Source organism: Atractosteus spatula, chromosome 4, assembly GCF_055471065.1.
Source record: "Atractosteus spatula isolate fAtrSpa1 chromosome 4, fAtrSpa1.hap1, whole genome shotgun sequence".
Taxonomy (NCBI): domain Eukaryota; kingdom Metazoa; phylum Chordata; class Actinopteri; order Semionotiformes; family Lepisosteidae; genus Atractosteus; species Atractosteus spatula.
This window is the reverse complement of record NC_142709.1, coordinates 32,228,972-32,253,165: the sequence shown is the minus strand read 5'-3', so window position 1 is coordinate 32,253,165 and position 24,194 is coordinate 32,228,972. Positions and strand designations below refer to the sequence as shown.

Below are 24,194 nucleotides of genomic sequence, written 5' to 3'. Positions count from 1 at the left end.
GACATGTGCAGAATACGGGAGATTGTTGTCACATGCAAGGAGTGGCCAATACCTGCCAGAAATTCCTGCAGCTCCTTTCATGTTGCTGTTGCTCCTTGTCCTGTTATCAACTTTGGAGGGTCGTCCTTATCTTGTCAATGTCCCTCTGGTGCCATATTTTCTCCAGTTATTGATGATAGTCTTCACAGTCCTCCATGGTACATCCAATGCCTTTGATATTCTTTTATACCCCTCTCCTGATCAGTACCTTTCAACAATAAGATCCCGTAGATGTTTTGTCAGCTCCTTGCGGACCATGGCTATCCCAGTAGGATGCAACCATGAATGTTTCAAGGAAATCCTACAGCTGATTTTTACTTGGGGTGAATCAGAATCACTTTCATTGATGGCAGGTGTATGCTACTTACCTTTGGCTATGATTTTGAATGTGATTGGTTAACTCTGAACACAACTATAGCCCCCATTATAAAAGGGTGTGCAGCCAGGGTGTTGTAGGTTTTTTATTTCCATTATTTTTCCGAACAATTATCTATTTGTTTTTCTCTTGAATTGTGTTGGTTGCAAGGTCACATTAAAGATGGAAAAATGTCTGGCATGGTTTGTCTTGATTTCTTGCTTTACATCACAAAAACCTGCAATTTCAATAAGGGTGTGTAGACTTTTTACTGTATATCCACTGTAAATAATGGAATCTATATTGTTTTCCATGGTGTATTTTTAATTATTAAATTGCAGCATAGCTTGTTGTTCCTCTGCTGCTGTAGTTAGATACATGCTGTAAGTTTCAATCCAGTTTAATTGTTGCATGAGAATGTAAAGTTACAAGCGACAGGAAGCCATTTATTTTTTAGTAGCTAACCGTTTCTGATTTTCTTTTTGTTGGCCTTTCTATCTTTTTTCCTGTGCTTCTAAAATATTCAAGTCCATCTGGATCCCATTTTTTTAATCATTTTACAAAGGGCTTTCTGTGTCCTTAAATGCCCCCCAATTGATCTACTAAACCATTTTGCCCAACTTAATAGTCTTTTCATTCACTTATGGACCTGAATCTCTTCTGTGCCATCTGTCACATGATTTTGAAACTGTTACCCTACAGATTCTTCTGTGTTAGTAACCTGTCCCATTTTACTTCTGTTTCTGGCTCAGTTTCATTCCGTCATATTCTACTTTCCTTGAAACTCTGAAACCTTGTTTTGGACCATTTCATCTCCAAACTGTAGTTCAAAGCCCTGTGGTGTAATGAGCAGAGTTTCTGAATGGCTCAGTTTCTGAAAACGTAGACTGGAAGCGTACAAAGGCATCCTTAAAGGTTGTTCAGGCTATGTGTGAAGAAGAGGTCTTCTGGGAATGATGAACAGGAAGAGATCAGGCGTAGGCCACAAGCTGCTGGGGGGGGGGGGGGGGTGGGCAGGAGCCTGAAGGTTTAAAGATCATGGCATGGGCCAGTGTATTGATTACCAGTGTTTCAGACTCGTTGGCCAATTGAAGTTGCATTGCTGTGAACAGACCTGAAAGAACCATTAGCCACATTTCCCATTTCAGTTCCAGCTGCTGACATCCCTCACTCATGGTGTTCCCCTGTCTGTGAGAGGAAAATGGAAATTGTGATCCATCAATCCAGCAGGTCCAACTTTTATGTGGAACCTTTTGAGGGAAAGAATGTCTCGCCAACCCCTAGACATTAGCAACAAATGAGATTTATTTTTAGTTTAAAAATCACTTGTAACTGTCTACGATCTTTAGGGAACATCTACAGTTGGAAGATAAAAAGTCAGGTACTGAGGTGCCAGGCTATGCAGAGATTTATATGTATGTGATCATGAGGATTTTGAAATCAACATGAAACCTGATAGGAAGCCAGTGCATGGACTCCAGAACAGGAGTAATGTTCTCACTTACACATGAATGGCAAAAGTGTTGTTCAATGTGGATTTAGGTACCCCAGTGAGTAGTGCATTATAGTAATTAATTCTAGAAAAGATAAACATATATTAAACTGATGGAAGATTGCTCATTTAATGACTTGATGATACAGTGATACTGTTCCTCACAATTGTCAATGCAGGGTGACATCTAAAGCTCTTCTGGACTGGTGATCTCCAGGGCTGGTGTTTTCCTCTGTCCAATGTCAGAGGCTAAAATCCACACCAGGGTGGTCCATCCCCAGTCCTGGAGTCCATGTGTGTCTGTAGGTTTTCATTTCAACTTGGTTAAACCTGAACCAGCTCCTAATTGCCTTAATTAAACCAGTTAACCAGCTTCGGGGATGCAGAAAGCCTGCAGAGGCATCAGTGCTTCAGGACCAGAGTTGTGCCACCCTGCTATAAGGAACAAGTAAAGGTTAATTCCATGTTAAAAAGTAGAAAGAAAAAGCACAGCGTTCTCACTGCTGAGCCTGATTTTCATTCTTTGTTTTTTCAGTGTGGAGTTAACCTTTACTTGTTTGTTTTTCAGCCAGTGTAGCTCCCCACTCGAGTGTCCTGGTGTAGCTTTGCTCTTTGCCTTTACTTATCGGATACTGAAGGAACTGAACCTCTTTAATCTTGAACAGAGAAGACTACAAGAGGACCTGTATCCAGCCATGCTGTTAAAGCTGATACTATGGCTGCCTACAAGCAACAGATGGATTAGATTCTTGGATTAAATGTACTAACTGCCAAACAGGATAGATGGGCTGAAATGGCCTCCTCTCGTTCTTAACTAATCTTATCCAAAGGCTGATGAAATTCTAGCTGTGGCATAAAAAGCTCAATCAGTTGTAAAATTGCCCTTTGAAAGTGTTTATAAAGGATTAGGTTCGGGCTTTCAAGGAACAAAGTAAAGTGATGCTGTACTACTTTTTATGGTTTAAACTGGAGGCGGTTGCTCAGGATTTTCCTCAAGCCTACAGAATAAAGTATAATTTTAGATTTTTTAACCGTTTTAATCTGCAGTCGTTTTAATTCCAGAAATGGTAGTAGCATTAGTTAATCCAGATGGCTCCTATTCAAATAACGCCCTGTGTTGTGACACATAAATGGGTTGATGCACCGTGTTCCGTTTTATTGCAAGAGAAAACAGGGTTTTATTCGTATTAATCAAACAGTTACACCATTAGCACTGCTAACAATGCTGGTGGCCCTGCCAGCTCTTTAAGAAAGATTTAAAATAGCAGATTGCCTTTGGGGTTGGTAGGAGGCATTAATGTCAAACTCATTCAAGTTGGGCTTCTCATTTTCAAAACTCTTTCCACTCAGTTTGAGATAATGACAAGTCAACAGCTCTGGGCTTTGAAGAATTTTGTGGGCATCCTCCATGTTGTTCAATCACAACCATCACCCCCCCCCCCCAACTCCAAAACAGGGCACACACATTTCCCAGTAATACAACAGATCATCCACCTGAAGTGCAGCCACACCTTCGTGGCTCATGGCTGCCATTGTGCACCACTGCACAGCAGATGAAGAGAAGTGCAAAAGTGCTTCACCAGTTGAGTGTAAAGCCAGATTGTACAAATACAGAGTGTAATTTAGGCAGGATGTCAAAGTTAACACTCTTAGTCATGTGAGCAGTATCATGGTACTTTGAATGATCCTAGGACCTCCAAATAATGTCTCATCTGAAGGACTGTGCATTTGGTCCATTGGGAACCAGAATTTCCTCTTGCTAAACCCGACTTTGCTTAGCTTCTGAGATCAGATCAAGATCAGGCTTCCAGGTGGGAAAGTGGTGTTCTAACTGATGCACTCTATGAGTAAGCATGCACAGATGTATTTGGTCTCTGGTTTCTTGAAGGTTTTTACTGAAGCATTTTATGAGGTTCAGGGATTCAGATTGTGCGAATGGTTATGTGGCAAAGCAGGTCCATCGCATGCTGACCTGTAATGATTCTCTCTTCCTTCTTTCTCCTCCCACGCTGTGCTGCCCTCAGACACAACCAGACCTCCAAAGAAAGATGAAGAAAATGGCAAGAACTATTACTTCGTATCACATGACCAAATGATGCAGGACATCTCAAACAACGATTACCTGGAGTACGGCAGCCACGAGGACGCTATGTATGGGACAAGACTGGAGACGATACGGAAGATCCATGAGCAAGGGCTGATAGCAATACTAGACGTTGAGCCTCAGGTATGATTCTGATACTGTTGGAGGACTTATATGTCAACTAAGGAGATCTCTTCCAGTTCAAGGCCTGATCTCTTGCATCTGAGGAACCTTTTCTGTTTTTATTGCAAAATGCCTTCTTTTCTAAAGAAAGATTGGCTCTGTTGATAGTTCTATGAAAAACAAGGCAAAAATCACATACATTGCCAAACCAGAGCACACACACAACTTAAACATCTAGGCCATCATAGTTGTTTTTTTTACCACAGATGTGAAGGTAGCCTTTCTTCAATTAAGGGGGCTCAGTATAGCATTTAAAATATTTTTTTCGGTGTGTTAAATGCCACAAATTCCAGTGTTGGGAATTGCTCTGTCTTCATTGCTTGTTGTCCAAAACACTCTGACCTCCCGAATCTTCAGTGAGACTCAAATGGCAGCCGATGAACAGCGCCTGCCTTTCTTGTGCTTGCAGGCCCTGAAAGTCCTGAGGACAGCCGAATTTGCTCCTTACGTCGTCTTCATCGCCGCGCCCACCATCACCCCTGGGATCAATGAGGTAAGGCGATGCTGGGGAAACGCAGCCGCACCCCTGTTTTCACAGGTTCCTGCATGTTCCTCTGCCGTGTAGCTGAACTGGCGCTCGGGACAAAAGAGTGCTGCAATGCAGAGCTGTCACTGCACGGGATGCTACCATTTCCTGCAGCCCATTGAAGATGTTTCATAAGGGCGAACGACCAGCCAAGTGGGGAGTGTTGTTGGCTGTTATCACACCCAGCCTTATGTGTTCATTCATCCATCCGATTGTTTTCTGTTTTTCAATGAAATGCGCCTGTGGTCATCTCCAAGCCATTGATAGAGGAAGTGTATTGTAACCGATAGCACCATTATCACACACACTTGAGGTCTGTCTCAAACACCCAGCACATTTGAGAAGGTACAGTATGCAGAGAACCACAAAATACTTGTTAATTCACCATCTGTCTACACCGCAAATGGAATGCACCTGTGCTTGTAAAATACAGTCGGTGGCTTCAGAAAATGTAGGAAACGAAGTGTGGCAGTAAAGATGCAGTGAGAAAGGGGAAGTCACAGTCGCTGTACAAGAAAGGGTTTTAAAAGCTTGCCTTGAAAGGCAATGTTTGCTACTCCAACTTGTATGTCTTTAATATCACTTTACACCCTGGATGGTACTTGTGAGTGATTTATGAATTTCAGGATAGATCTCTCTGGACCTCTGCACAGCAAATTGTCTTGAGCTGTTGATGTCACAGACCTCGGTCTCCAGCACTGTGCTACAAGCGATTCACATTTCTGTTAAGAGAAGAGAGCCCTGCAGATCTTCATTGGGAACCAATTCAGAGCTGCACCAAGTACACAGATCTAGTGAGCTGTTTTACTCTGCCAGTGCCTCTCACTGCCCAGCAATATTCCTGAAAAAAGTTTTTTTTTAGCAATTGCATGTGACGTCATAGAAACACTGCAAGCTTGGTGATGAAAGAAAGATGTTTAGGCTGTGACATCAAACAGAAATGGGATATTCCTTTTAAATGCGGCATGATCTTGTATATGTAACAGGGTGCACACGCTGAGACAGTTCAGACGTGACGTCACCACCCCTGAAATCTAGAAAGAGGAACTCTTAAGTGGCAGGAGTTGTCTGCTGTCTAGAGGAAGTCTGAAGGAGAGCTGCGCTCATCAACAGTTCAGAACATGGCCAAAAGTTTGAGTAATTCGATTTGTTTTCTTGACACTCTACGATCAGAAACCTTTTAGCATTTTTAATGCTCTTGATCTTAGATAGGAAAAAGATTTTGCTAAAATATATTAATAGACTAAAAATATTTTATTCAATTCAAAATGGCTGCCTAGAGCTTCAGAATTTTTTTTAAATCAGTCGATCAAAACGTGGAAGTAGCGTACCTTGGTCCATTAGCAAAAGGAGTGAGTTACCTTTAGTCTGTTCTGAAGGTCCCAGTCTGAGACGTCACTAGATTATGTGGATCAGCTGAGCAGTGAAGTATTTGAAAGATGTATATTTTCAGATTTCTATATCATTCAAAGCCCTGCAAACCTTTTCAGGCTATTTCATGCAATGTTGAAGACTTTTAGTCTCCTGATGCCTAATCAATGGTGTTTAATACCATTCTTGGAGACAGCTTCATAGCGCTAGTCAACTGTGAGTGGGATTCCCCTGGTGCTGGTGGGATTAGTCAGACAGTTCCCTAAGCTTTCAGCAACAAGGTGACCCCTGCAACCTTCTGGGAGCTTGCAGGTTTGTGTTTCTGTTGGTGGGAGATATGGGTCACCTCCAATCAGTGCTGATCTTCCAGTTTATGGGGCAGTGCCACCAGTGACATGTTCAGAGGTGGGCAGGAGGAGGAGTCTGCCTCTGCTTCCTTGTTCTCCCATCTGCGGTAACAGGGTTTGCAGCTGTGAGTTGAGACTCAAATGATAATTCCAGATTGGCTGTTTGTGACAATTGTAAGTTTTGATTTTTCTTAAAAGATTTTTGTGTATGTCGGTGATCAGAAAAACATAGACATGGAAGATGCAAAGATATCGATTTTTAATATTATAATGTAGCTATTTTTTTCATTAACAAATTTAAGGTAATGCAGTGGAGACTGGTACCATGTTGAAAGCTTACCCTGGGGTCCTGACTCCTTAAGTGCTTAAGGTGACTATTATTCCACACAGCCCTGTGCTTTCCAGTCACTGTGAAGCACAGTAGTGTTACGCCTGTATTGTCCTTGCAGCACATTTTTCAAAATAACTGCCTACTAAATGCTAAATATTTAACTAGCAATGCTTGCTAGTAAAAAGTGTTTGTGTGCATTCTCACATCACCTGTAACATTGAATGAGCTTTTGAATTTTATATTCTACATCATAACACAGATGACTGTTAGCCGTAAAATTGTGTTAAGTTTAGGTCCAAGACGAGCATCTTTTCTATAAAAACGTAAATCTCTTTGAAATTTCTAACGTGGCTTCCTGTCCTGCGCTTACCTTTAATGTCAGGCACTGATTGGGGATAACGTCTGGAAAATAACCTGAAGAGCTTTTACTTCACTGTCCCTTGAGCACTTCCCAAAACACATGAAATGTGTTTTTTGAAGCGTATTTGCGCACTTCCACTGATTACTTTTCTTACCTGTTCTTGAGGGAAGTTGAGCTTTGCAGACTGCCCTGCTGTCGGTCATTGTTCTGTTGCCTGTTTATGCTGAATTCACAAACAGCTCTGTAGTGCTATCGGCTATTGTATTGTCTAGAAGAGCAGCCCAGATAGTTAGTTCTTTTGTAAATGGCCTGTAGTAAATGAATAATGGCTGCCTGACGTGAACAGCATTTAAAATCTTTCGCTTTCAGTCACTGGTGATGGACCGCAGCTCTCCTGCAGGTTGTCATCCCTTCACATCATCAGGCATCTTGTTTTTCTTTTCCCGTGTGTGCATTCTCTTTGCCGTCTTTTTTTAATTTGCCTGTCCTGTGTTTGTACTTCCATTTTATTTTCTTGCATTCCCTTCTCATGCTCCTCAGCTGCCCAGGTGGTGCAGAAAGTTGCCTGTAAGTATAACCAGAAGCTAGTCTGTGGATTTGGGGCCCACTCCCTGTTTATAGTGATAGCTTTTTAGTGTGTGTTTGTCGGTAGTCGTCAACGCTGCGTTTTCCTAGTGCTCTGCACCTGTCCCTGTCTCCTGGATTCCCTCTCAGTACAAGATATTAATAGATAGTAGTGTGTGTGTCCTGTAATGGACTGGAGTCCTGTCCAGGATCAATCCCACCTTGTGCCCTGTGATTCCAGAATGGGCTTCAGGCTGCTGTAATAATAATCGCTTACACTTATATAGCGCTTTTCTGGACACTCCACTCAAAGTGCTTTATAGATAATGGGGACTCCCCTCCACCCCCACCAATGTTCAGCCCCACTTGGATGATGGGACGGCAGCCATAGTGCGCCAGAACGCTCACCACACACCAGCTATTAGCGGGGAGCAGAACAGAGTGATGAAGCCAATTCATATATGGGGATTTTTAGGAGGCCATGATTGGTTAGGAGTTGCACCCCTACTCTTTTCAAGAAATGCTCTGGGATTTTTAATGACCGCAGAGAGTCAGGACCTCGGTTTTATGTCTCATCTGAAAGACGGCGTCTTTTTACAGATAGTGTCCCCGTCACTATACTGGGGCATTAGGTCCCACATAGACTGCAGGGTGAGCGCCCCCTGCTGGCCCCACTAACACCTCTTCCAGCAGCAACCTTAGTTTTTCCCAGGAGGTCTCCCATCCAAGTACTGACCAAGCTCACACCTGCTGAGCTTCAGTGGGCTGCCAGAGTGCAGGGTGATATGGCTGCTGGCATGACAGGAATAAATAATAAGTGGCTTTCTACTGATAGATGGGTTTCTTTCCCCTTCCTACAATAGCTGCTGCTTAAGCATGTACCCAGTGTTGGCCGCATTTAACCTGGATATTGGAGGACAGTGAAGTCAGTCTGTGGATCATGTGGGTTTTCCAGCAGTGAAGACTAAGAGATGGGGATTTGTGGAGCACAGCTAGATTAATTCAAATGAGTTTATAAAAGGTAGATAAAAATGTTTTTTTTTGCCCAGTGATTTTAATGCTTTTTCCTTTCCACTATAAATAATCTTCAGTGCCTCTTCAGTAATCTGCCTTCAGAAGGATTTACAATTCTTTTAAGACTCTGGGAACATTTAAGTTTATAAATCCAGCATTGTGTGTTTCAGGGTGCTTTTTTTATCATATTTTGTGACCTGTTGTCATTCCAGCGCTGCAAAGAGCTTGTTTAGAAATCTTAAATGGCATCTTACAGGTTTTGATTCCACGGTCACTCACAAAAGTAACATTGATAAAACACAACATTTTGTGCTCACAAAATTCGAATACATTTCCAAGCATTTTTATTGAAAAACCGAAATATTTTAAAAGTAAGCAGAAAAAAATGGAATCTCTAGGAAGGAAATGTTTAATTTCCACTTGTGTCCTTTGGCTTGACTTTGTCAGTGGCTTTTGAGGATTTTCAATACTTGGACCAGATACCTCTTGTAATCTTCTCTGTTCAAGATTAAACAGATTCAGTTCTGTTAGCATGCCAGTGTAGGCCATTCCTTTAAGGAGAAAGCAGAAAAAAGAAATATCGTTTTGGTAAGATGTAGACCAAAATTTCACGCAGCATTCTAGATAAGGTCTTACTAGTGCCTTATACAGCTTTACCTTTCACATATAGTGTTTTTTTGCCTTTTTGGTTTGTTTCTCTGTATCGTCCAGAAGATATGAACATTTCAACATCACTTAAATCTTCATAAGTAGTCTCATCAAGCTCAGTGCTTCCCAGTTGTTTTTGATGCCTGCTTACAATATTCTGCGTTTGTCTGTGAAATGTCATCTGCCAGCTGTTTGCCACATCTTGAATTCAATTTTAATTTATTTTCAATTAATTTTCTCTTTCTTCATTGTGTCTTAAACCTCATATTTTGGATTGTATTGTCTAAAAACCTGACACGTTTACTTACTAAATCAAAGTCTAGATCATCGGTATGAATTAAACTACTAATTACATCACCCCATTTAGAACACTCTGCCCTTAGCTCTATTCTGGAAGCAATTCTCAAAACAAACACTCACATTTCCCTGTCTGCCTTATGCCTGTACTCTGAGAATTACTCTTTTATGAGCAACTGTATCCACAGCCACCTGAAATTCTACATCCTGAAATGGCATCTGCTGTGTGCTCTGTTTTCTCTACTGTTGTTTCTTGTTCAAAAAATTCTAACAAGTTAGCTAAGCAAGGTCTAACTTTTTGTAAATTTGTTCACTGCCTTTTAGGATCCTATTTCCATGCCGACCTCTATTTTTAGTTCTAGTCATAGAATGCAGTCTTTTTGTTCTATACTTGGTCAGTTTTGTCACCATTCTTCTGGATGAACACTACGTTTGTAGTAATTCACCAGACCCTGTCTTGAGGTGCAAGATTTACGTCAGTGGCTTATTTCCTTAAGTTCAGTTGGTAAAATAGCAAATTGTTCCATTTCAGTGTTTCTAGTTCCTGAAACACTTCTGCCTCTTCTGTGCTAGTACTACAGTATGTACTTCTGAGCTTATAGTCCTTTCACTGCCTGAGGGGTGATGTTGAGTTCTTCCTTACTGAGCGCTGAGTGGAATATTCATGAGGACATCGGCCATTCCATTTCCTTGTCTAGAATGTTTCAGTTCTTCATTCTCACTTCATCGTGTACTGTTTTTTAGTTGTTGTATTAAAATAACATTTTATTCATTTTAGCTCCCACTGCAATGTTTCTTGCTCTCTTAGCCCTTTTACCTCGACTAGCAAACTCCATTTCATACGCGTGTGTACCCCCTACCTCACCCACTCAAGTAATTTTGCGTACTGAATATTTTCCACCCAGCGATTGCACTGTGAGCAATGAGCCCCCCTCTCTCTTTTTTTTCCTCCCTCTCGTTTGTGGCTCTCAGGACGAATCCCTCCAGAGGCTGCAGAAGGAATCCGAGATTCTCCAGAAGACGTACGCGCACTACTTTGACCTGACGATCATCAACAACGAGATCGACGAGACCATCAGACACCTGGAGGAAGCCATCGACGTGGTGTGTACAACACCACAGTGGGTGCCAGTGTCCTGGGTCTATTAGGCCCCTGCCCTCCCAACATGCCTCCCTGCCTCCCCAACCTTTACAATGCATTTCTGCAGAAACTTCATCATTCCTTGGAAAAGAAACCACCTCTGACAGTCAGAAACCTCAGTGTACACGACCTGCAGTCAATAGGTCTTGGCCCCCTTCAGACTACCTAGACGTAGTGTTGCATAAAAAAAAATAAAAAATTGAATATTGTCATGTCCTTATAGATAGGAGGCAACATTTTATAGAGATTTTTTTTAAAGAGACAGTATCTTAATTCATCTCTGGCAAGGAAAGACATGAGGAACTTGACCCCTCCTGTGACTAAATCTCAAACTGTAGCCTTCATTAACAACGGGGAGTCAATTTGATCGAATCTGCCCTCTGCACAAGAAAACTTGCCTTTTTTTCGTGGTGTACCATCGCTGGACAAATGTAAAGCACATAAAACACTACAGTGTGACTTTAACAATTCAACACCCCCATTTCTTTCATTTGAATTTTAATTGAAATCAGGTAAATTAGCTCTTGTATGTGTGCGTAATAAGTGTGTGTGTGCATAGATGTATAAAATGCACATAGTACACTTTTCAGATGGATTTTTTTTGTGCACACCTGAAAATACCTACCTTCACTCAGATACTGTCTCTCTAAATAGATAAATGTTTTAGAGAATTGAATGAGGTCTTATGCATGTGGACATTCGCAAGCTTTCATGCTGTTGGTGTTACCAGTGTCAAAACTACTGTTATCTACAGCAGAGAACATTCCATTCGTTTGGAAGACAAAACGCACCCAAGGGGATTAAATATTTACAGAGAAGAAAAATGTACACCTATGCACATCCCTTGCATTTTGGGCAACTTTATAAACGACTGATTTTTATTAATCATGTAGTGAGATGTGTTTGTAAATTTGTCTCAATTTAATTTGTTGTAAGAAAAAAAAATGAGGGGAAAGAAAAATTTATCCAGATTCGCCATTTCAGAAATGTGTTGTCTGAGAGTATTAATGTTTTAATTAAGTTTAATGAACAGGGGAAAAAAAAGCTGATTTTTATTCTGTGTGTAATTGTTTTGAGGAGGTGCACACATTTTGCAAGTCAAAAAAATAAATACTTAGCAAATGAAGACCCAGTTTGTGCATCAACAAAAAAAAAGCTATGTACATGACAAACTGTTTACTTCAGACTGCCCTGTATAAATTCCTCTGCAAATGACAAGCAGCTCTTCAGTATGAACAGTTTTTTAAATATATTTCCTTTTATGTGTTCAATGAGTAAAATCGCCTTTGATTCATCTGTCTTTTTTGTACAGTCTTTCCTGGTTCTTCTAGTCTCTCCAGGATCTCGCAAGAAATCAGTTTTTCTTCACGACTCTCTCTGTCCTGTGCAGTAATCATCTGTACAAGGAGTGAAACATTGGTTTTTATATTTCTGTCAGATGGGAAAGATTCTCCAATCTCCTCCCAAGCTCTTAAGGTTTTGTTGCATTTTGGTATTGGTGGTCTTTGGGCTGAGGGGGGGTAAAATGGTGCATTTGTGTTGCTACATTGTGCCCTCTGATGCCACACAGGTATGCCTGGGAAGAGGAGGGAAAGGAGACCAACTGGCACAACGGTGCCAGCAGTATGCCACAGCTAATTCGCAGTCCCATAGCTCAGAGAGCCCTGACCGTTTTATCAATTAGAACTGCAGGTCCAGTACAGCGCTCTCTCCCTGCCTGAATCAGTCCCTGCAGGAAGATTCGGGAAAGTTTAAAGACAGCAGTGTGGTGCTGCGGTTGAGGCTATGGACACGTAACTGGATGGTTGTGGGTTCAAATCCCAGCTGAGACGCCACTGTTGTACTCTTAAGCAAAGCACTTTGCCCGAATTGTTTCAGTAAAATACCCAGCTGTTTAAATGGGTGAAAATGTAAGTCACTGGATAAAAGCATCAGCCAAATAAATGTAAATGTAATGATGTATAAAAGTGAGATCTTTTTTGCTCTTTAAATGCTGTGGCTGAAACCAGGGTCACAGGTACAGCTAAGAGGAGCCCTTTATACTGCTGGCCAAAGTATCTTGATAACACAAGCTTATAGGCAGGTCAGGAAAAATATTTTTTAAGGGAAAAGTAAGGTATATCAAGAGAAAATTGCTTTAATGTTCTTCAAAAGCAATTTCTGTTCTCCTGGCTTTGTCCATTTTGTTTGCATACGCCCCTGCGTGTAACAAGGATATTCTCGCCCATGTGGGACAAACTGGGGTGGGAGCGGCGAGGGCACGTGCCCGAGAACCCGAATCCGTTACAGTATTAAAAATATTTTGCAGTCAGTCCCATTTCACAGTTTTGTGAGCCATGAGTTGACGATACGCCTGCTGCCGGCAAGCTGCGACCAGCGGTCAATTCAGGATCGCGTGTGCATCGCTTGCTGCGCCACTGTTGTCTGACTTTGGAAACTCTTTTCTATCCGCAATACATAAACCGTTGTGTGATGAGACTGATTAATTCATCTTCCAAGCCGAATACAAAACTTAACTTTTCCGTATGTGTCAAATAAAGCCAGATACATGCTACGCTTTATTGAACAGATATGTAAAATAAAGGATGACATCGTCACCCTACGCTGAAAAATGTAGGCATTTTTAGTAAACCATCGTCCCTTTCTACTAAAGATCCCCCCATAAAAAGCCAACGAATGATTTATCAGCGGTTTTTGCACTTCTGGATTTTTAAATTCGGCTTTACAGACGTTTTAGAAGTTAGCGGCAGGTGTGATTCCGAGGTTGTCCAGAACCGATTTCTTTGATCAACGAACATCGGCACAAAAAATGACGAACAATTTCGGTTTACGTCTTGCGGTTGTCGCCCTCGTGTAAGACTATTTGCAACCGGGCCTTTGCTCCGCCAGAGGAAAAACTGGGGTGGGGCTCAGCACAGACTCTGGGGGATTAAAACCGGTTCGATACTGGTGTCATGAGGAAATGAAACCTAAAATATCTGTCGTCTGGGTCAATTCCAGGAAGCTCGTTGATTTTTGTCTTTCAAGGTAAATCATTTGACCGCAGAGAATTTTTGCAACAAAAACAAACAAGGAAAACTTGAGTTTTACAAAGAGCTAGTTTATTAGGAGGAGGAAGAGCTGAATAGGGCCTCAGTCTTTTAGAACGCTTTATTCTTTTCAGTCCAAGTCTTCATCGTACAGTTGCAAATGACCTGACTTCCGAGTGTTAGCATTCCACTAAGAGTTTCACTTCAATTTATACCTTAAGGCATGGCCGTGCCTATTAAATGTGCATGTGGGATTCGAGATGAACAGAAATATTACGTAACTTATTCAAGTGCCACCAAAGCGACAGAAAGTTCGCAGCTCCAAGCCTGTCGGATGTTTATTAAACTTCCTCGATACAAGACGCACCCCGGCTGTGACGTAAGTATGACCATGTTTACACTGTCTGGTTCTCGCGTACGGCGACGCGGGTGTCACGTCACTGGCTCTGCACAGAGACCAAGGCAGCGAACTCGATAGAGGCAGAGTGAAGTTCGCAAGATTTCCTGTTACGCCTCGGACAAATATATGGACATTCTTCAATTTCCTCTTATTGCGTTGGCATCGCCCAGCGCTCAATAGCTTGCAGAAACTTCCCTCTTAAGTTAGCTTCATGTTCATGCGCTATTTCACAAAACTAGGTTCGTTTTTTCAGTGCAAGATTCGCTTATTTGCGATGTTACATGCGTCGATTTTGAAGAACAGACTACGCACGAACAGCAGTACAAGAATCTTCCTGTACACGGTTTATGACGCAGAACTTTTTTAATAGCACAGGGATTGCACTTTAAACTTCACACCCTGGTTTAGATCAGATAACATCAGCAAGGCATGCACTGTTAAATCCAACCCTTCACGGCGCCGTATGACGAGTAGCCCGACTGGGTGTTTGTGCAGGTAGATCACAAACACAAGATCTAGAGTCACCGCACCTCAGTGAAATCTACGGGAAATGCGCAAGTGTCGTTATTTTTCTGTCGGTGGCCACGTAATATAAACAGAAATATAAGGCGTTTCATTTCTTGGTACAAAAAAAATCCATCAAATGAGACGGCGTACTAGTGTTGTATTTGAAAAATATTTTTTAACCCCTTTTCATGGAAGGACATGGAATTCCGTGCAGTTGATTCAATTGTCAGTTAGCGATGTGTTACCAGGGTTTGCGATTGTCGGCTAAAACCGTATAGATTCAGATGTACTTTGCCAGCGATGGATGATGACACTTGGCAGTTCACCTGGTGACGAGATCTAAGATTCATGATTTATATGACGCGTTTTCGACTGACGCTCAATGTAAAATGTACACATAATTCAGCGACAAACGGGAGATAAGAAATTTCAACTACAGTGACTGTTGCAGTGCAATAGAGAGAAACACTGGAGTGTGCAGGTTTACTTAATGCTCGCAAGGTAAGGAAATACAGCCCGCCACTATACAACATAGTATTCGGAAGAGTCTAAACGCACTTCTTAAAGTTCGTTGCTGCAAAAAAATAAGCAGAATACAGAGAAATTGTACATCGTAAAACTGTTCTCGTATTTTCAGAAAAGGGCAATTGAAAATGAAGCTCTGTGCCCCCCCCTTTCCTTTATATCCGTTTCGTACAAACAGAAATATGATGCTAACCTCACGAAGAAGAGACCTGCCCGCTTTTAGACCATGTCTACACGACTCAACTTTTCCTGGCCCACAAAAACGATGAGTTAGATTTAGACGTAGTCTATGATTCTACAATTAGAATGTTCTAGAACAGAACATTTTCAGACATGGATTTATGTATACTTTAAGAAATTAGCCTTTATTTAATATTGCAACAATTATCCGAACAAGCAGTTGTCTAATGAGCTTTTGGATACGTGTCTATTAGACCCCTTGAAGTCTGGCCACATCGGAGCCAGTCGAATATAATTCTTGCTATTGAATCTAATATCGCTCGTTTCGGCAAGTGAGCACGGGCATCGGCTGTAGCTTAACTCATGCTCGGTATTGTTTCATTTTTATAAAGCAGCAGATGAAAAATCCAAACGATTCAATGATGAACCTTCCCCGGTTCACAGTAAGATTATTCAACAAACAGCCACGATGAAGGATTGTGCTAATTTTAACTGCAAAATCAAAGCTGCACTCCCAGACATGCAACCCCAGTGAGCAGAATGATATAATTTTGTAAACTCATGTTTGTTCTGTCATTCATCCACTGCTTTACAGTGCTTATTTCATTCTCTAAAACTGTTTTTTTTTTGCTGAAGTAAAAGTAGTGGCATGTACAGAGAGCCTGTAACAATACTTCACCTGATTGCTCAACCTCTCCAGTGCAATCTGGTTTATGTATGGCTGGGACTGAGGACCGCATTGCCATGGGTAACAACATGACCGGCTGACTGCAGCGCCGTTGGGAGTTTTATCCTCCAGGAATGAGCAGTACACCCCAGTGACCAGGCATGCTGTGAGCCCCCACTAGTGGGATCTGTCACTGTGGAAATTTCCACTTAGCATGCTTCCAGCGTAATTACTCCACCTCAGGGGCTGGAACAATCCACAGCTGACTTCGTTAGCATGGTAAAGAGGTCAACAGAGGACAGACGAGAGCTGCAATCATCTTTAGGTAGGAAATCTTAAGACAAGAGCCAGTGTTTAACATAACAGAGGAGGTATGCTTAATATAAGTGAAGAGTACTGAAATTAATTGGCTGGGCAGACAGTCTTGTTATTGTGGCTGTGATCAGCAAAACTGTTTGGACTGTTTTTTTTTTACAGAAATCATCTCTTTGAGCCCCAAACTGCATGCAAATTTGAAGTAGCTAATCATTTCATGCTGCTCTTGCAGCAGGCTTGTATGCATCTAAGAATACAGTATGTGCATACATGATGATTTTATATGATAAGAAAGCACATCTAAAAAACATTAACTAAATTACTAGTTTGATATTTTTGACAAGTTTATATTTTTCATATGATTGCCAGAAATTGTCAGAAATTAGGACTTGAATAGGCACTAATAATCCCCTGATGCATGTCTTGAGAAGCAGAAGGGTGACTCAAGACTGTACATTCCAACAGACAGCCCATACACACCAACACAGACAGACGACAAAGACATTTATTGCAGAAAAAAAAAGTGTAAACCCCACATGGTTGTCCAGAACAATGAGGAGAGTGGGCAAAAACTGTCAGGTCAGGCCCTCCAGACGCATTTGGTTTCCAGAAGTTTACTGATGTTAGGAAACCGTTCAGCCATGGAAGAAGTCGGGCTTATGGATTCACATCAGATAAATCTATAGACCAAGTCCTTTTAGATTCGTAACTAGACACCTTTTTGTACAAAAAGCAGTAAAAATGTACAATGCTATACAGTCCACGTGCTTCATTTTCTGTTAAATCTATAATGAGCGTAATGAAAAGGATGTGTTAGCCACCAATTCTCATACATTGTAAGACAATGAATGGCACACCAGATTTAAATAAATGTTTCTCTGACAGTATGACACACACTAACATTTGCCTACGTATATATGTGACAGATAAAGACATCTACGATCAATCTAGATTAAAAAATACTGTTTACAACAGTCTTTCTTGGTCACTTTGTAAAAATGCATCATTAATATGGTTAAACTGCCAGAAATCACATCACTGGAATTATCTCACAAATATTCCTTTTTCGACAAAGTTACTTTTGCGAGAGCAATCCCAGCACTTAATAAAAGAAGCAAGAGTCAGGAGTTGGCCCCCGAAATTCCTTTATGAACTCTGCTAAACTTTCCTTTGCCTTCAGTTGCCTCATCTATGTATTTCCATAACGAAGTGAAACACAATGCTAAACCCACCCCATTTGGTTAAGTGGTCTTGTGTAATGCAGATAAGCCATACATTTTAAGAAGATTAATGCATTTCTGAATAGCTTTAATATCCAAAGTCACTGAGTTTAATGAATAAAGCAGGAAGACACCATGAGCAAGCTATGCCATCTGGTCTGGATCTACAGGAGCACACAAACAAGCCTCCGTAATATTTAAGAAAACCTTGATGTGCTAGAAGCTGAATTTGAATCCACTTTTCCCCTGTCATCACAGTTTGACTTCAAAGTGTACTCACATCTTTTTCATTCCTTTTTGAAACAAGCAAGTACCACATGCACAATGTCAGTGTAGTAATTGCAGCACTGTAACTCGTTTTGGAGTAGATAGAGAGCAGAATGTCTGTTCTCCACCTGCAGTGGTGGAGCTGTTTAGTGAATGATGTTGCCACCACCTCCTGCACGGATACACTGGAAAATATTTTGAGTCAATAATTTCCATCTGTTAGAAGAAAAAATATTGAAGAAAAAAAACTTCCATAAGCAGTATAAGGAGGAGGCTTTTCTTGGGAGTACAAAAGAGGCTTAACCGAGGTGAGGAAAAATTGCACAAAGAAAAGTTTACAATTGTTTGTACTGACCTTGTGCCCCAAATGCAGCCCTAAGAAATGCGAGATATCTCTCAGCGGGGAGGTGAAACTATTGCTTCAAGTTGTATATAGGATAGACAGACAGGAATAAGCTGCCAGATGTCATAAGCAGGGAAAAAGGTCGCTCCGGAAGACACCTGACTGCCTACTTCCTGCAAGAGGGAGGTGTTCTTAACTATCTCTGTAGAGTTGACAGGTCCTTCCCAGAGTTCCTGCTGCATGAGCCTGGAGATGAGGCTGTTGAACTTGTTTTCTGTGGTGTAGCGCAAGCCCTCGGTGGGCAGGGGGCCAGTGGAAGTCAGGTTGAGCTCTGCTGGGTCGAGACATGCCCCACCGGAGGATCTGGAATAGACCACCTCACTGAGGTCCAGGCCAGCCACCGAGGAGGGAGAGGCGCAGGGGATGTCCCTGACCAGCTTGTAGTTCTCCATCCATACCTTGAGCCATTCCAGGCTGCAGTCGCACTCCCAGGGATTCCGGAAGAGGTAGAGCCGGCCAAGGAAGTAGATGGGCTGGAAGACGGAGAAAGGCAGAGCCGTCAGGTTGTTGCTGTTCAGGTGAAGGGAGATGAGACTGGTAAGGTTCTCGAAGGCCCCTTCCTGGATAAAGGAAATCCGGTTCCGGTCCAGGTAGAGAAACTCCAGCTCCACCAGGTCGCTGAACCAGCTCTTGGAGACATTGGTGAGGAGGTTTCCTCCCAGATTGAGCATCTTCAGGTGTCGCAAACCCTTGAACGACTCCCGGGGCAGGTCAGACAGGAGATTATCGTTTAGGTAGAAGTTTTCCAGATGCCGGCAGTCCTGAAAGGCCTGGTCGTGGATGACATTGATGCGGTTCTCTTGCAGGTTCAGGTACTTGAGGTTGGTCAAACCCAATAGAGAATTGTAGGCCACAGCCTCAATCTTGTTGCGCTCCAGGTAGACGTGAGTCAGGTTCTCCATGCCCCGGATGGCTCCGGGGATGCGGCGGAAATTGTTCTGGAAGCAGAAGAGCTCCTGCAAGGCAATCTGCTCCAGGAAGATGCGGTCGGGCAAGCTGAAGAGGTTGCAGTCGGAGAGGTCCAGTCGGGTCAGGCGCCTCAGGGAGGTGAAGGTGCGAGTGTGTAGGTAGCGGATGTACTCGTTATGGGCCATCTTGAGCTCCAGCAGGTTGGGCAGCCCCTTGAAGGCCCCGGGCGTGATGAAAGAAATGTTGTTGTGGTCGAGCAGCAGGGAGCGCAGCGCGGGCAAGGTGCCGAAGGCCCTCTCCGAGAGGAACTTGATGCTGTTCTTGGCCAGGTTGATGGAGGAGGCCTCACAGGGGAACTGCCGGGGCAGGTCGGGGAGGCCGGCACGGTCACACAGCACAGCACAGCTCTTCTCCTGGGTGCAGGTGCAGCGGGCAGGACAGGACCGGGCACACGCCCAGGGGGCAAGGACAGGGGAGATCAGGAGGAAGGACACTGCAGCAAAGCATGGGGGTGGACGTTGAACATAAGGAAAAGGAAGGAAAGAAAACACGAGCTTGTGAAATATGGGCCATTGATTCCATAAATGTTCATTCGGAGGGTGACATTGCTGTCTCACTGCACTGGGACCCTGGGTACAATACTGGACCTGTGGTGTTATCTGTGTGGAGTTTGCATGTTCTCCCTGTGTTCATGTGGGCTTCCTCTGGGTGCTTCAGTTTTCTTCCCACAGTCCAAAAACATATTTATATTGTAGGTTAATGGGCTTCTAGGAAAATTGTCCCTAGGTGTAAGTGCGTGCGTGCGTGTCTGCGTCAGAGTCTGTGTGTGCTCTGCAGTGGACTGCACTCCCATCCAGGGTGCTCCCATTGCTTCCTGGGACAGATTCTTGCTCCCCCATGACCCTGCATTGGATGGATGGATTAAAAAAAATAACCTTTCATGATACTACAAGAATCTCTCTATCTGAATTTCATATACTCCAGGTTATGTGCTTAAGAAAAATGAATTGCTTGACATTTTACTAACTGGCCCAGACAAAAGACTATGATCACAATAGGAACATTTAGAATTACAACAGGAAGAAGAAGAACATTTTTATGAGACAACTATCAACAGCTGTTGGCTGGTCTCTAACAGTTTCAGATATGTCCCGTTAGACAAAGGCTGGAACTTAGCCAAAGAACTTATAGCATTCCATTAAAAAGTACAAAACATCTGTGGTTGTTTTGGAACAGAAACCTAGTTTTGTGAAAGCCTTTTGTCATCCATTATGCCAATGAGAGGTCTCTGAGACATCCTCATCTTCTTGTCCTTTAAACAGAGCACAATGGGGGCTGACAATCCTTAAGCAGACTTGACGTCTCTGCTGTGGCCAAAGAAAAATTCAGCCAGATGTGTTATGTCTTAAGTGCACATCCATAAAGTCAAGATGGCTGAATTTTGAATTCCTATTTTTAATTTCCTTCAGTTTCCTGCAAGTATTTGGCTACAGATGTACAGTATCACAAACCTCAATAATTTGACAAATTATTCAATTATTTTTGTTGTCCACAAAACAGCCAATTGAGTGTTTTTCCACACCTCGGCCTGCTGCTACAATCCCAGAGCCACTCACGAGTGTAGCATGAGGAAGAGTAGGCAGACTCCTCCTCCCACATCACCCTCCATCAGCACATCACACTTGCCGTACTGGAAGTTTAGTGCTGACTGTCAGAGAGGCACATCTCCTACGTGTGGCCTAAGTGGGTGATAGGCAGTAGGTGTGTCAGGCTGTGTTATGGCGGGAGAGAGCCCAGGCCTACTGATCCTACCCTACAACTGTGTACTGCTGTTTGGGGAATCCCAATCACAGTCAGCTAGTAACATCACCCTGGTCAAACCTGTGATCGTACAGCTCAGCCTGCACTCAGAGTGTGCTCTTTTCCCAGGTGACCCTAGGACTTAAATATTAAAATGTATAACAACTCCCCCAATACAGTGTAAATAAGAGTTATTGTATGCAGCAGCCCCACAGAACCTGCATATCCATTCTGTGTATTAACATTCTGTACAACACTTTTTTTATTCTTGGCAATTTCTTAAAACCATATTATGTCTAGACTCTTTGTTTTCAAATGGAAAATATCTGTGCTCTGTATGTACTGAAATCTTTTTAGGAAGGATTACTGCCTTGTCCCTAACATTTTCAATGTGGCTGGGATGCCGTTGGACTTCTAAAACATTCAGGTTGCAATGACTCAGAGGCATAATTTTATTTAAAAAGAAAAAACTTCCAAAAGTGTGTTCTGACATAGTAAATTAACCAGACATAATAACCAGACATAAAAGCTATCTCTGATAACGACAACAGAGCACTCCTGCTTTAATTCAGTTTGATAACAGTAATGTAACAGAATGTCTGACTGTTACTTGCAGGTATGAATAAGCAATCACTTTGCCAGTTATATAGCTCCATACCGATAAGCTTTTTTATATTAAAGGCTGAAGACTATGAAGTATGGTTCAGTAAAGCAAAAACAACTATTGTGATGTAAAAAAAATCACATTTCTACAGAATTGATGAATGGTCTGTCTCCACAAGGTTGCGTGATAATTTTGATTTGATTTTAAAAATCCAGAACTTTTTGTAAAACAAAACATCAGTTTGATTCCAAATTTACAGTCCTGAATCAATAAAAAAATAAAGACTAGAGATTAGGTAAATATTACCGTTATATCATTTTATAAAATTGTGAGCAGAATTGAACTAAGAGTCTCTAAAGCAAGCTTTGAAAGTGTAGTTTATTTTTTCATTCCTTAAAGGATTCTGTGCATGAAGAATTAATCAGCATTGGCCCAAATGTATCAGGTGGGTCTCTCTCACACCGGTCTAGCGTGGATCACATCCTCCATGGTTCTTCAATATATAGCAAACACTAACACCTGGTTTACTGCCACAGTCAAAAAATATACTGATCAATGCTGCTATATAATCAGCTTATTAAAACATTTAAGCCATTAGGGGAAAGCATTATCTGGTAAAAGTTTTAAAGGCTGTGGTCATTCTTGGTTAACTGACAGCCTTTCGCTTGCACTGAAACTTCAATCACTTGTTTAACGTTTTTCTTCACCACTTTGGCTTCTAGCTGTCCGTCATCAATAGGGCCCTGAGCTGCTTAGCATTTGGATATTTATTGGATTGGATTTGGCACATACTTTGGGAAAACTGGCCCTAGGTGGCCGTGTGCGTGTCTGTGTGTCTTCCCTGTGATAGACTGGTTTCCTGTACAGGGTGTATCCCACTTAGTGCCTGTTGCTTGCTGGGATAGCCTCTGACTTCCCCACTGGAAGAAGCGGTTCGAAAATAGATGATGGTCTAACACCACTCTATTTGCCATAAGTGTCAACACAATACGTTTAGAAAATCGTCAATAACAAATATAAAAGGAGGTTGTGTTACTTAGGAAACATTTAATTTCACGCTGTAAAATAACCTAGGTTATCTCTTGAGTATGAGACATTTGTAGAGCAATCTACAACTTAAATGTGGTGATGATGATCTCCATAAAGTGAAAAATACACCTACTGTTTTAAAACCCCTTCATGTAAAGATGTTTTTAATGATTTATGTAATTAGTTTTGATTCTTTAAAAAAAAATTCTCGTCAAAAACCTTTGTGTTATCCCATTGGCCAAAATTTCTATAAATATTTTTAAAGTTAATTTTTTTTGGCACAGCACAGCACGAGCATAAGCCTGAATTTTGAGCTCTTATTAACATCCTGCAAAAAAAGTGTCAACGACTGGAAATTGCACAGAAAGCAGACGGCACTCCTGAGTTCATCCTAGCATTTATGTGTACACACACATCAGGTCCACCGGCTGTACCACGAGAAACAAGGAATGCCTGTCAAATCGACGTCTTTAATCTACCTGGTCTCTGTAATTGAATGATTATTGAATGATTCTGCCCCAGCTTGAGCCAGCTTCTACAGACTACAGAGGCCAAAGCTGTGAGCCCTCCATGTGAAAACTGCTGTCCTGAAGGCTCCACCCCAAGTCTGTTGTCATTGGGTATCATTTAGTTCTAGTTCACCTGTCCAGCCTTGCTCCAGTTACCCAGTTTTGTAATGGCTATTGTTCCTAACAGGGACTGGAATAACCTTGTTGTGCCGTGCTGTCCCAATTCTATCAAACAGCAGTCCGCTAGATTGACTCATTGTGCCCAGACAGGTGCTCGTCAGTGTCAGAAAACACCACAGTGCAGGACTCTTTTTAATTCACTATCCCTCCCTTCTTTTGTCATTTTAGGTCACTTTTATGGCGAGACAAAACAGGACTCACCATTTAAGATCAGAAAAATCATCTCTGCTTTTTTCCTCCTGTGGCATGTCAGGATCAGAGGGTGGAGACTGATCGTTCAGAGACCTGAAATTTTAAAAAAATACATCTTTTTTTCAGGCCTGCAAGTTAAAATGTTCAGCTTCGCCTTACAAAATAAACACTTGTGTTGTCTCACATCAAAACATGTTAGAAGGACCTTACAGACTTCAAGGGAGGCACAGCAGACACGTCTTCAACAGCAAAAGGTTTTTTGTTTTATGGAGCTGTTTAAAATGCAAAACATCATCTACATTTTAAACATTTTAAAAATAAAACAAAAATGTATCTTAAGAATAATATCCTTGCATCACTCCTACACTATAAAATCCCAAATTACAGGAATATAATGACAACAAATACAAAAGGCTGAATTTTAACTTGCTGTCTGTGTTCTTTCACTTTATGTATACGATTCCTTGACATTTTACTGCCTTTAATTTCCAAACACACAATCTAAATATCATTTTATATATATATATAATAACACGTTAAGCATTTTAGAATTAATTTGCCAACAGAATTAATTCCAACCAGCAACAGAATTAGAGCTGATGTTTTTGATTTCTGTGCAGCAAAAAACAGTTGTGCTAAATCATCGTAGTTCATTCCATTCAATTATTTGCCAGTGCTGTTCTTTTAATGTGCTGTGTCTGCAAAG

General features: G+C 41.8%; 2 protein-coding genes across 19 annotated transcripts in view; one reads left to right on the top strand and one right to left on the bottom strand.

Moving 5' to 3' along the window:
* The window catches only part of caska (calcium/calmodulin dependent serine protein kinase a), a 263,444-nt gene extending 251,394 nt beyond the window's left edge, over positions 1-12,050 (top strand). For all 18 annotated transcript variants that reach the window (XM_088915059.1, XM_088915068.1, XM_088915064.1 and 15 more), the window contains 3 exons: positions 3,911-4,113; positions 4,562-4,645; positions 10,584-12,050. In XM_088915059.1, coding sequence (XP_088771185.1) covers positions 3,911-4,113; positions 4,562-4,645; positions 10,584-10,760 — 464 coding nt within the window. In that variant the 3' untranslated portion in view covers positions 10,761-12,050. The remainder of the gene's footprint in view (positions 1-3,910; positions 4,114-4,561; positions 4,646-10,583) is intronic.
* A 5,966-nt stretch (positions 12,051-18,016) lies between these two features.
* Positions 18,017-23,519, bottom strand: nyx (nyctalopin). Its single transcript, XM_088915048.1, has 2 exons — positions 23,498-23,519; positions 18,017-19,667 (listed from the first exon to the last, which is right to left on the bottom strand). The coding sequence occupies exons 1-2, from the start codon at positions 23,517-23,519 to the stop codon at positions 18,259-18,261; spliced, it is 1,431 nt and encodes a 476-aa protein (XP_088771174.1). The 3' UTR covers positions 18,017-18,258.
* Positions 23,520-24,194: the final 675 nt, after the last annotated feature.

Excerpts from the sequence above, each read along its gene's own strand:
- nyx (XM_088915048.1), bottom strand. The coding sequence starts at position 23,519 with ATGATTTTTCTGATCTTAAATG. Across the intron at positions 19,668-23,497 it reads GATTTTTCTGATCTTAAATG|TGTCCTTCCTCCTGATCTCC; the intron begins GTGAGTCCTGTT and ends GCTTTGCTGCAG.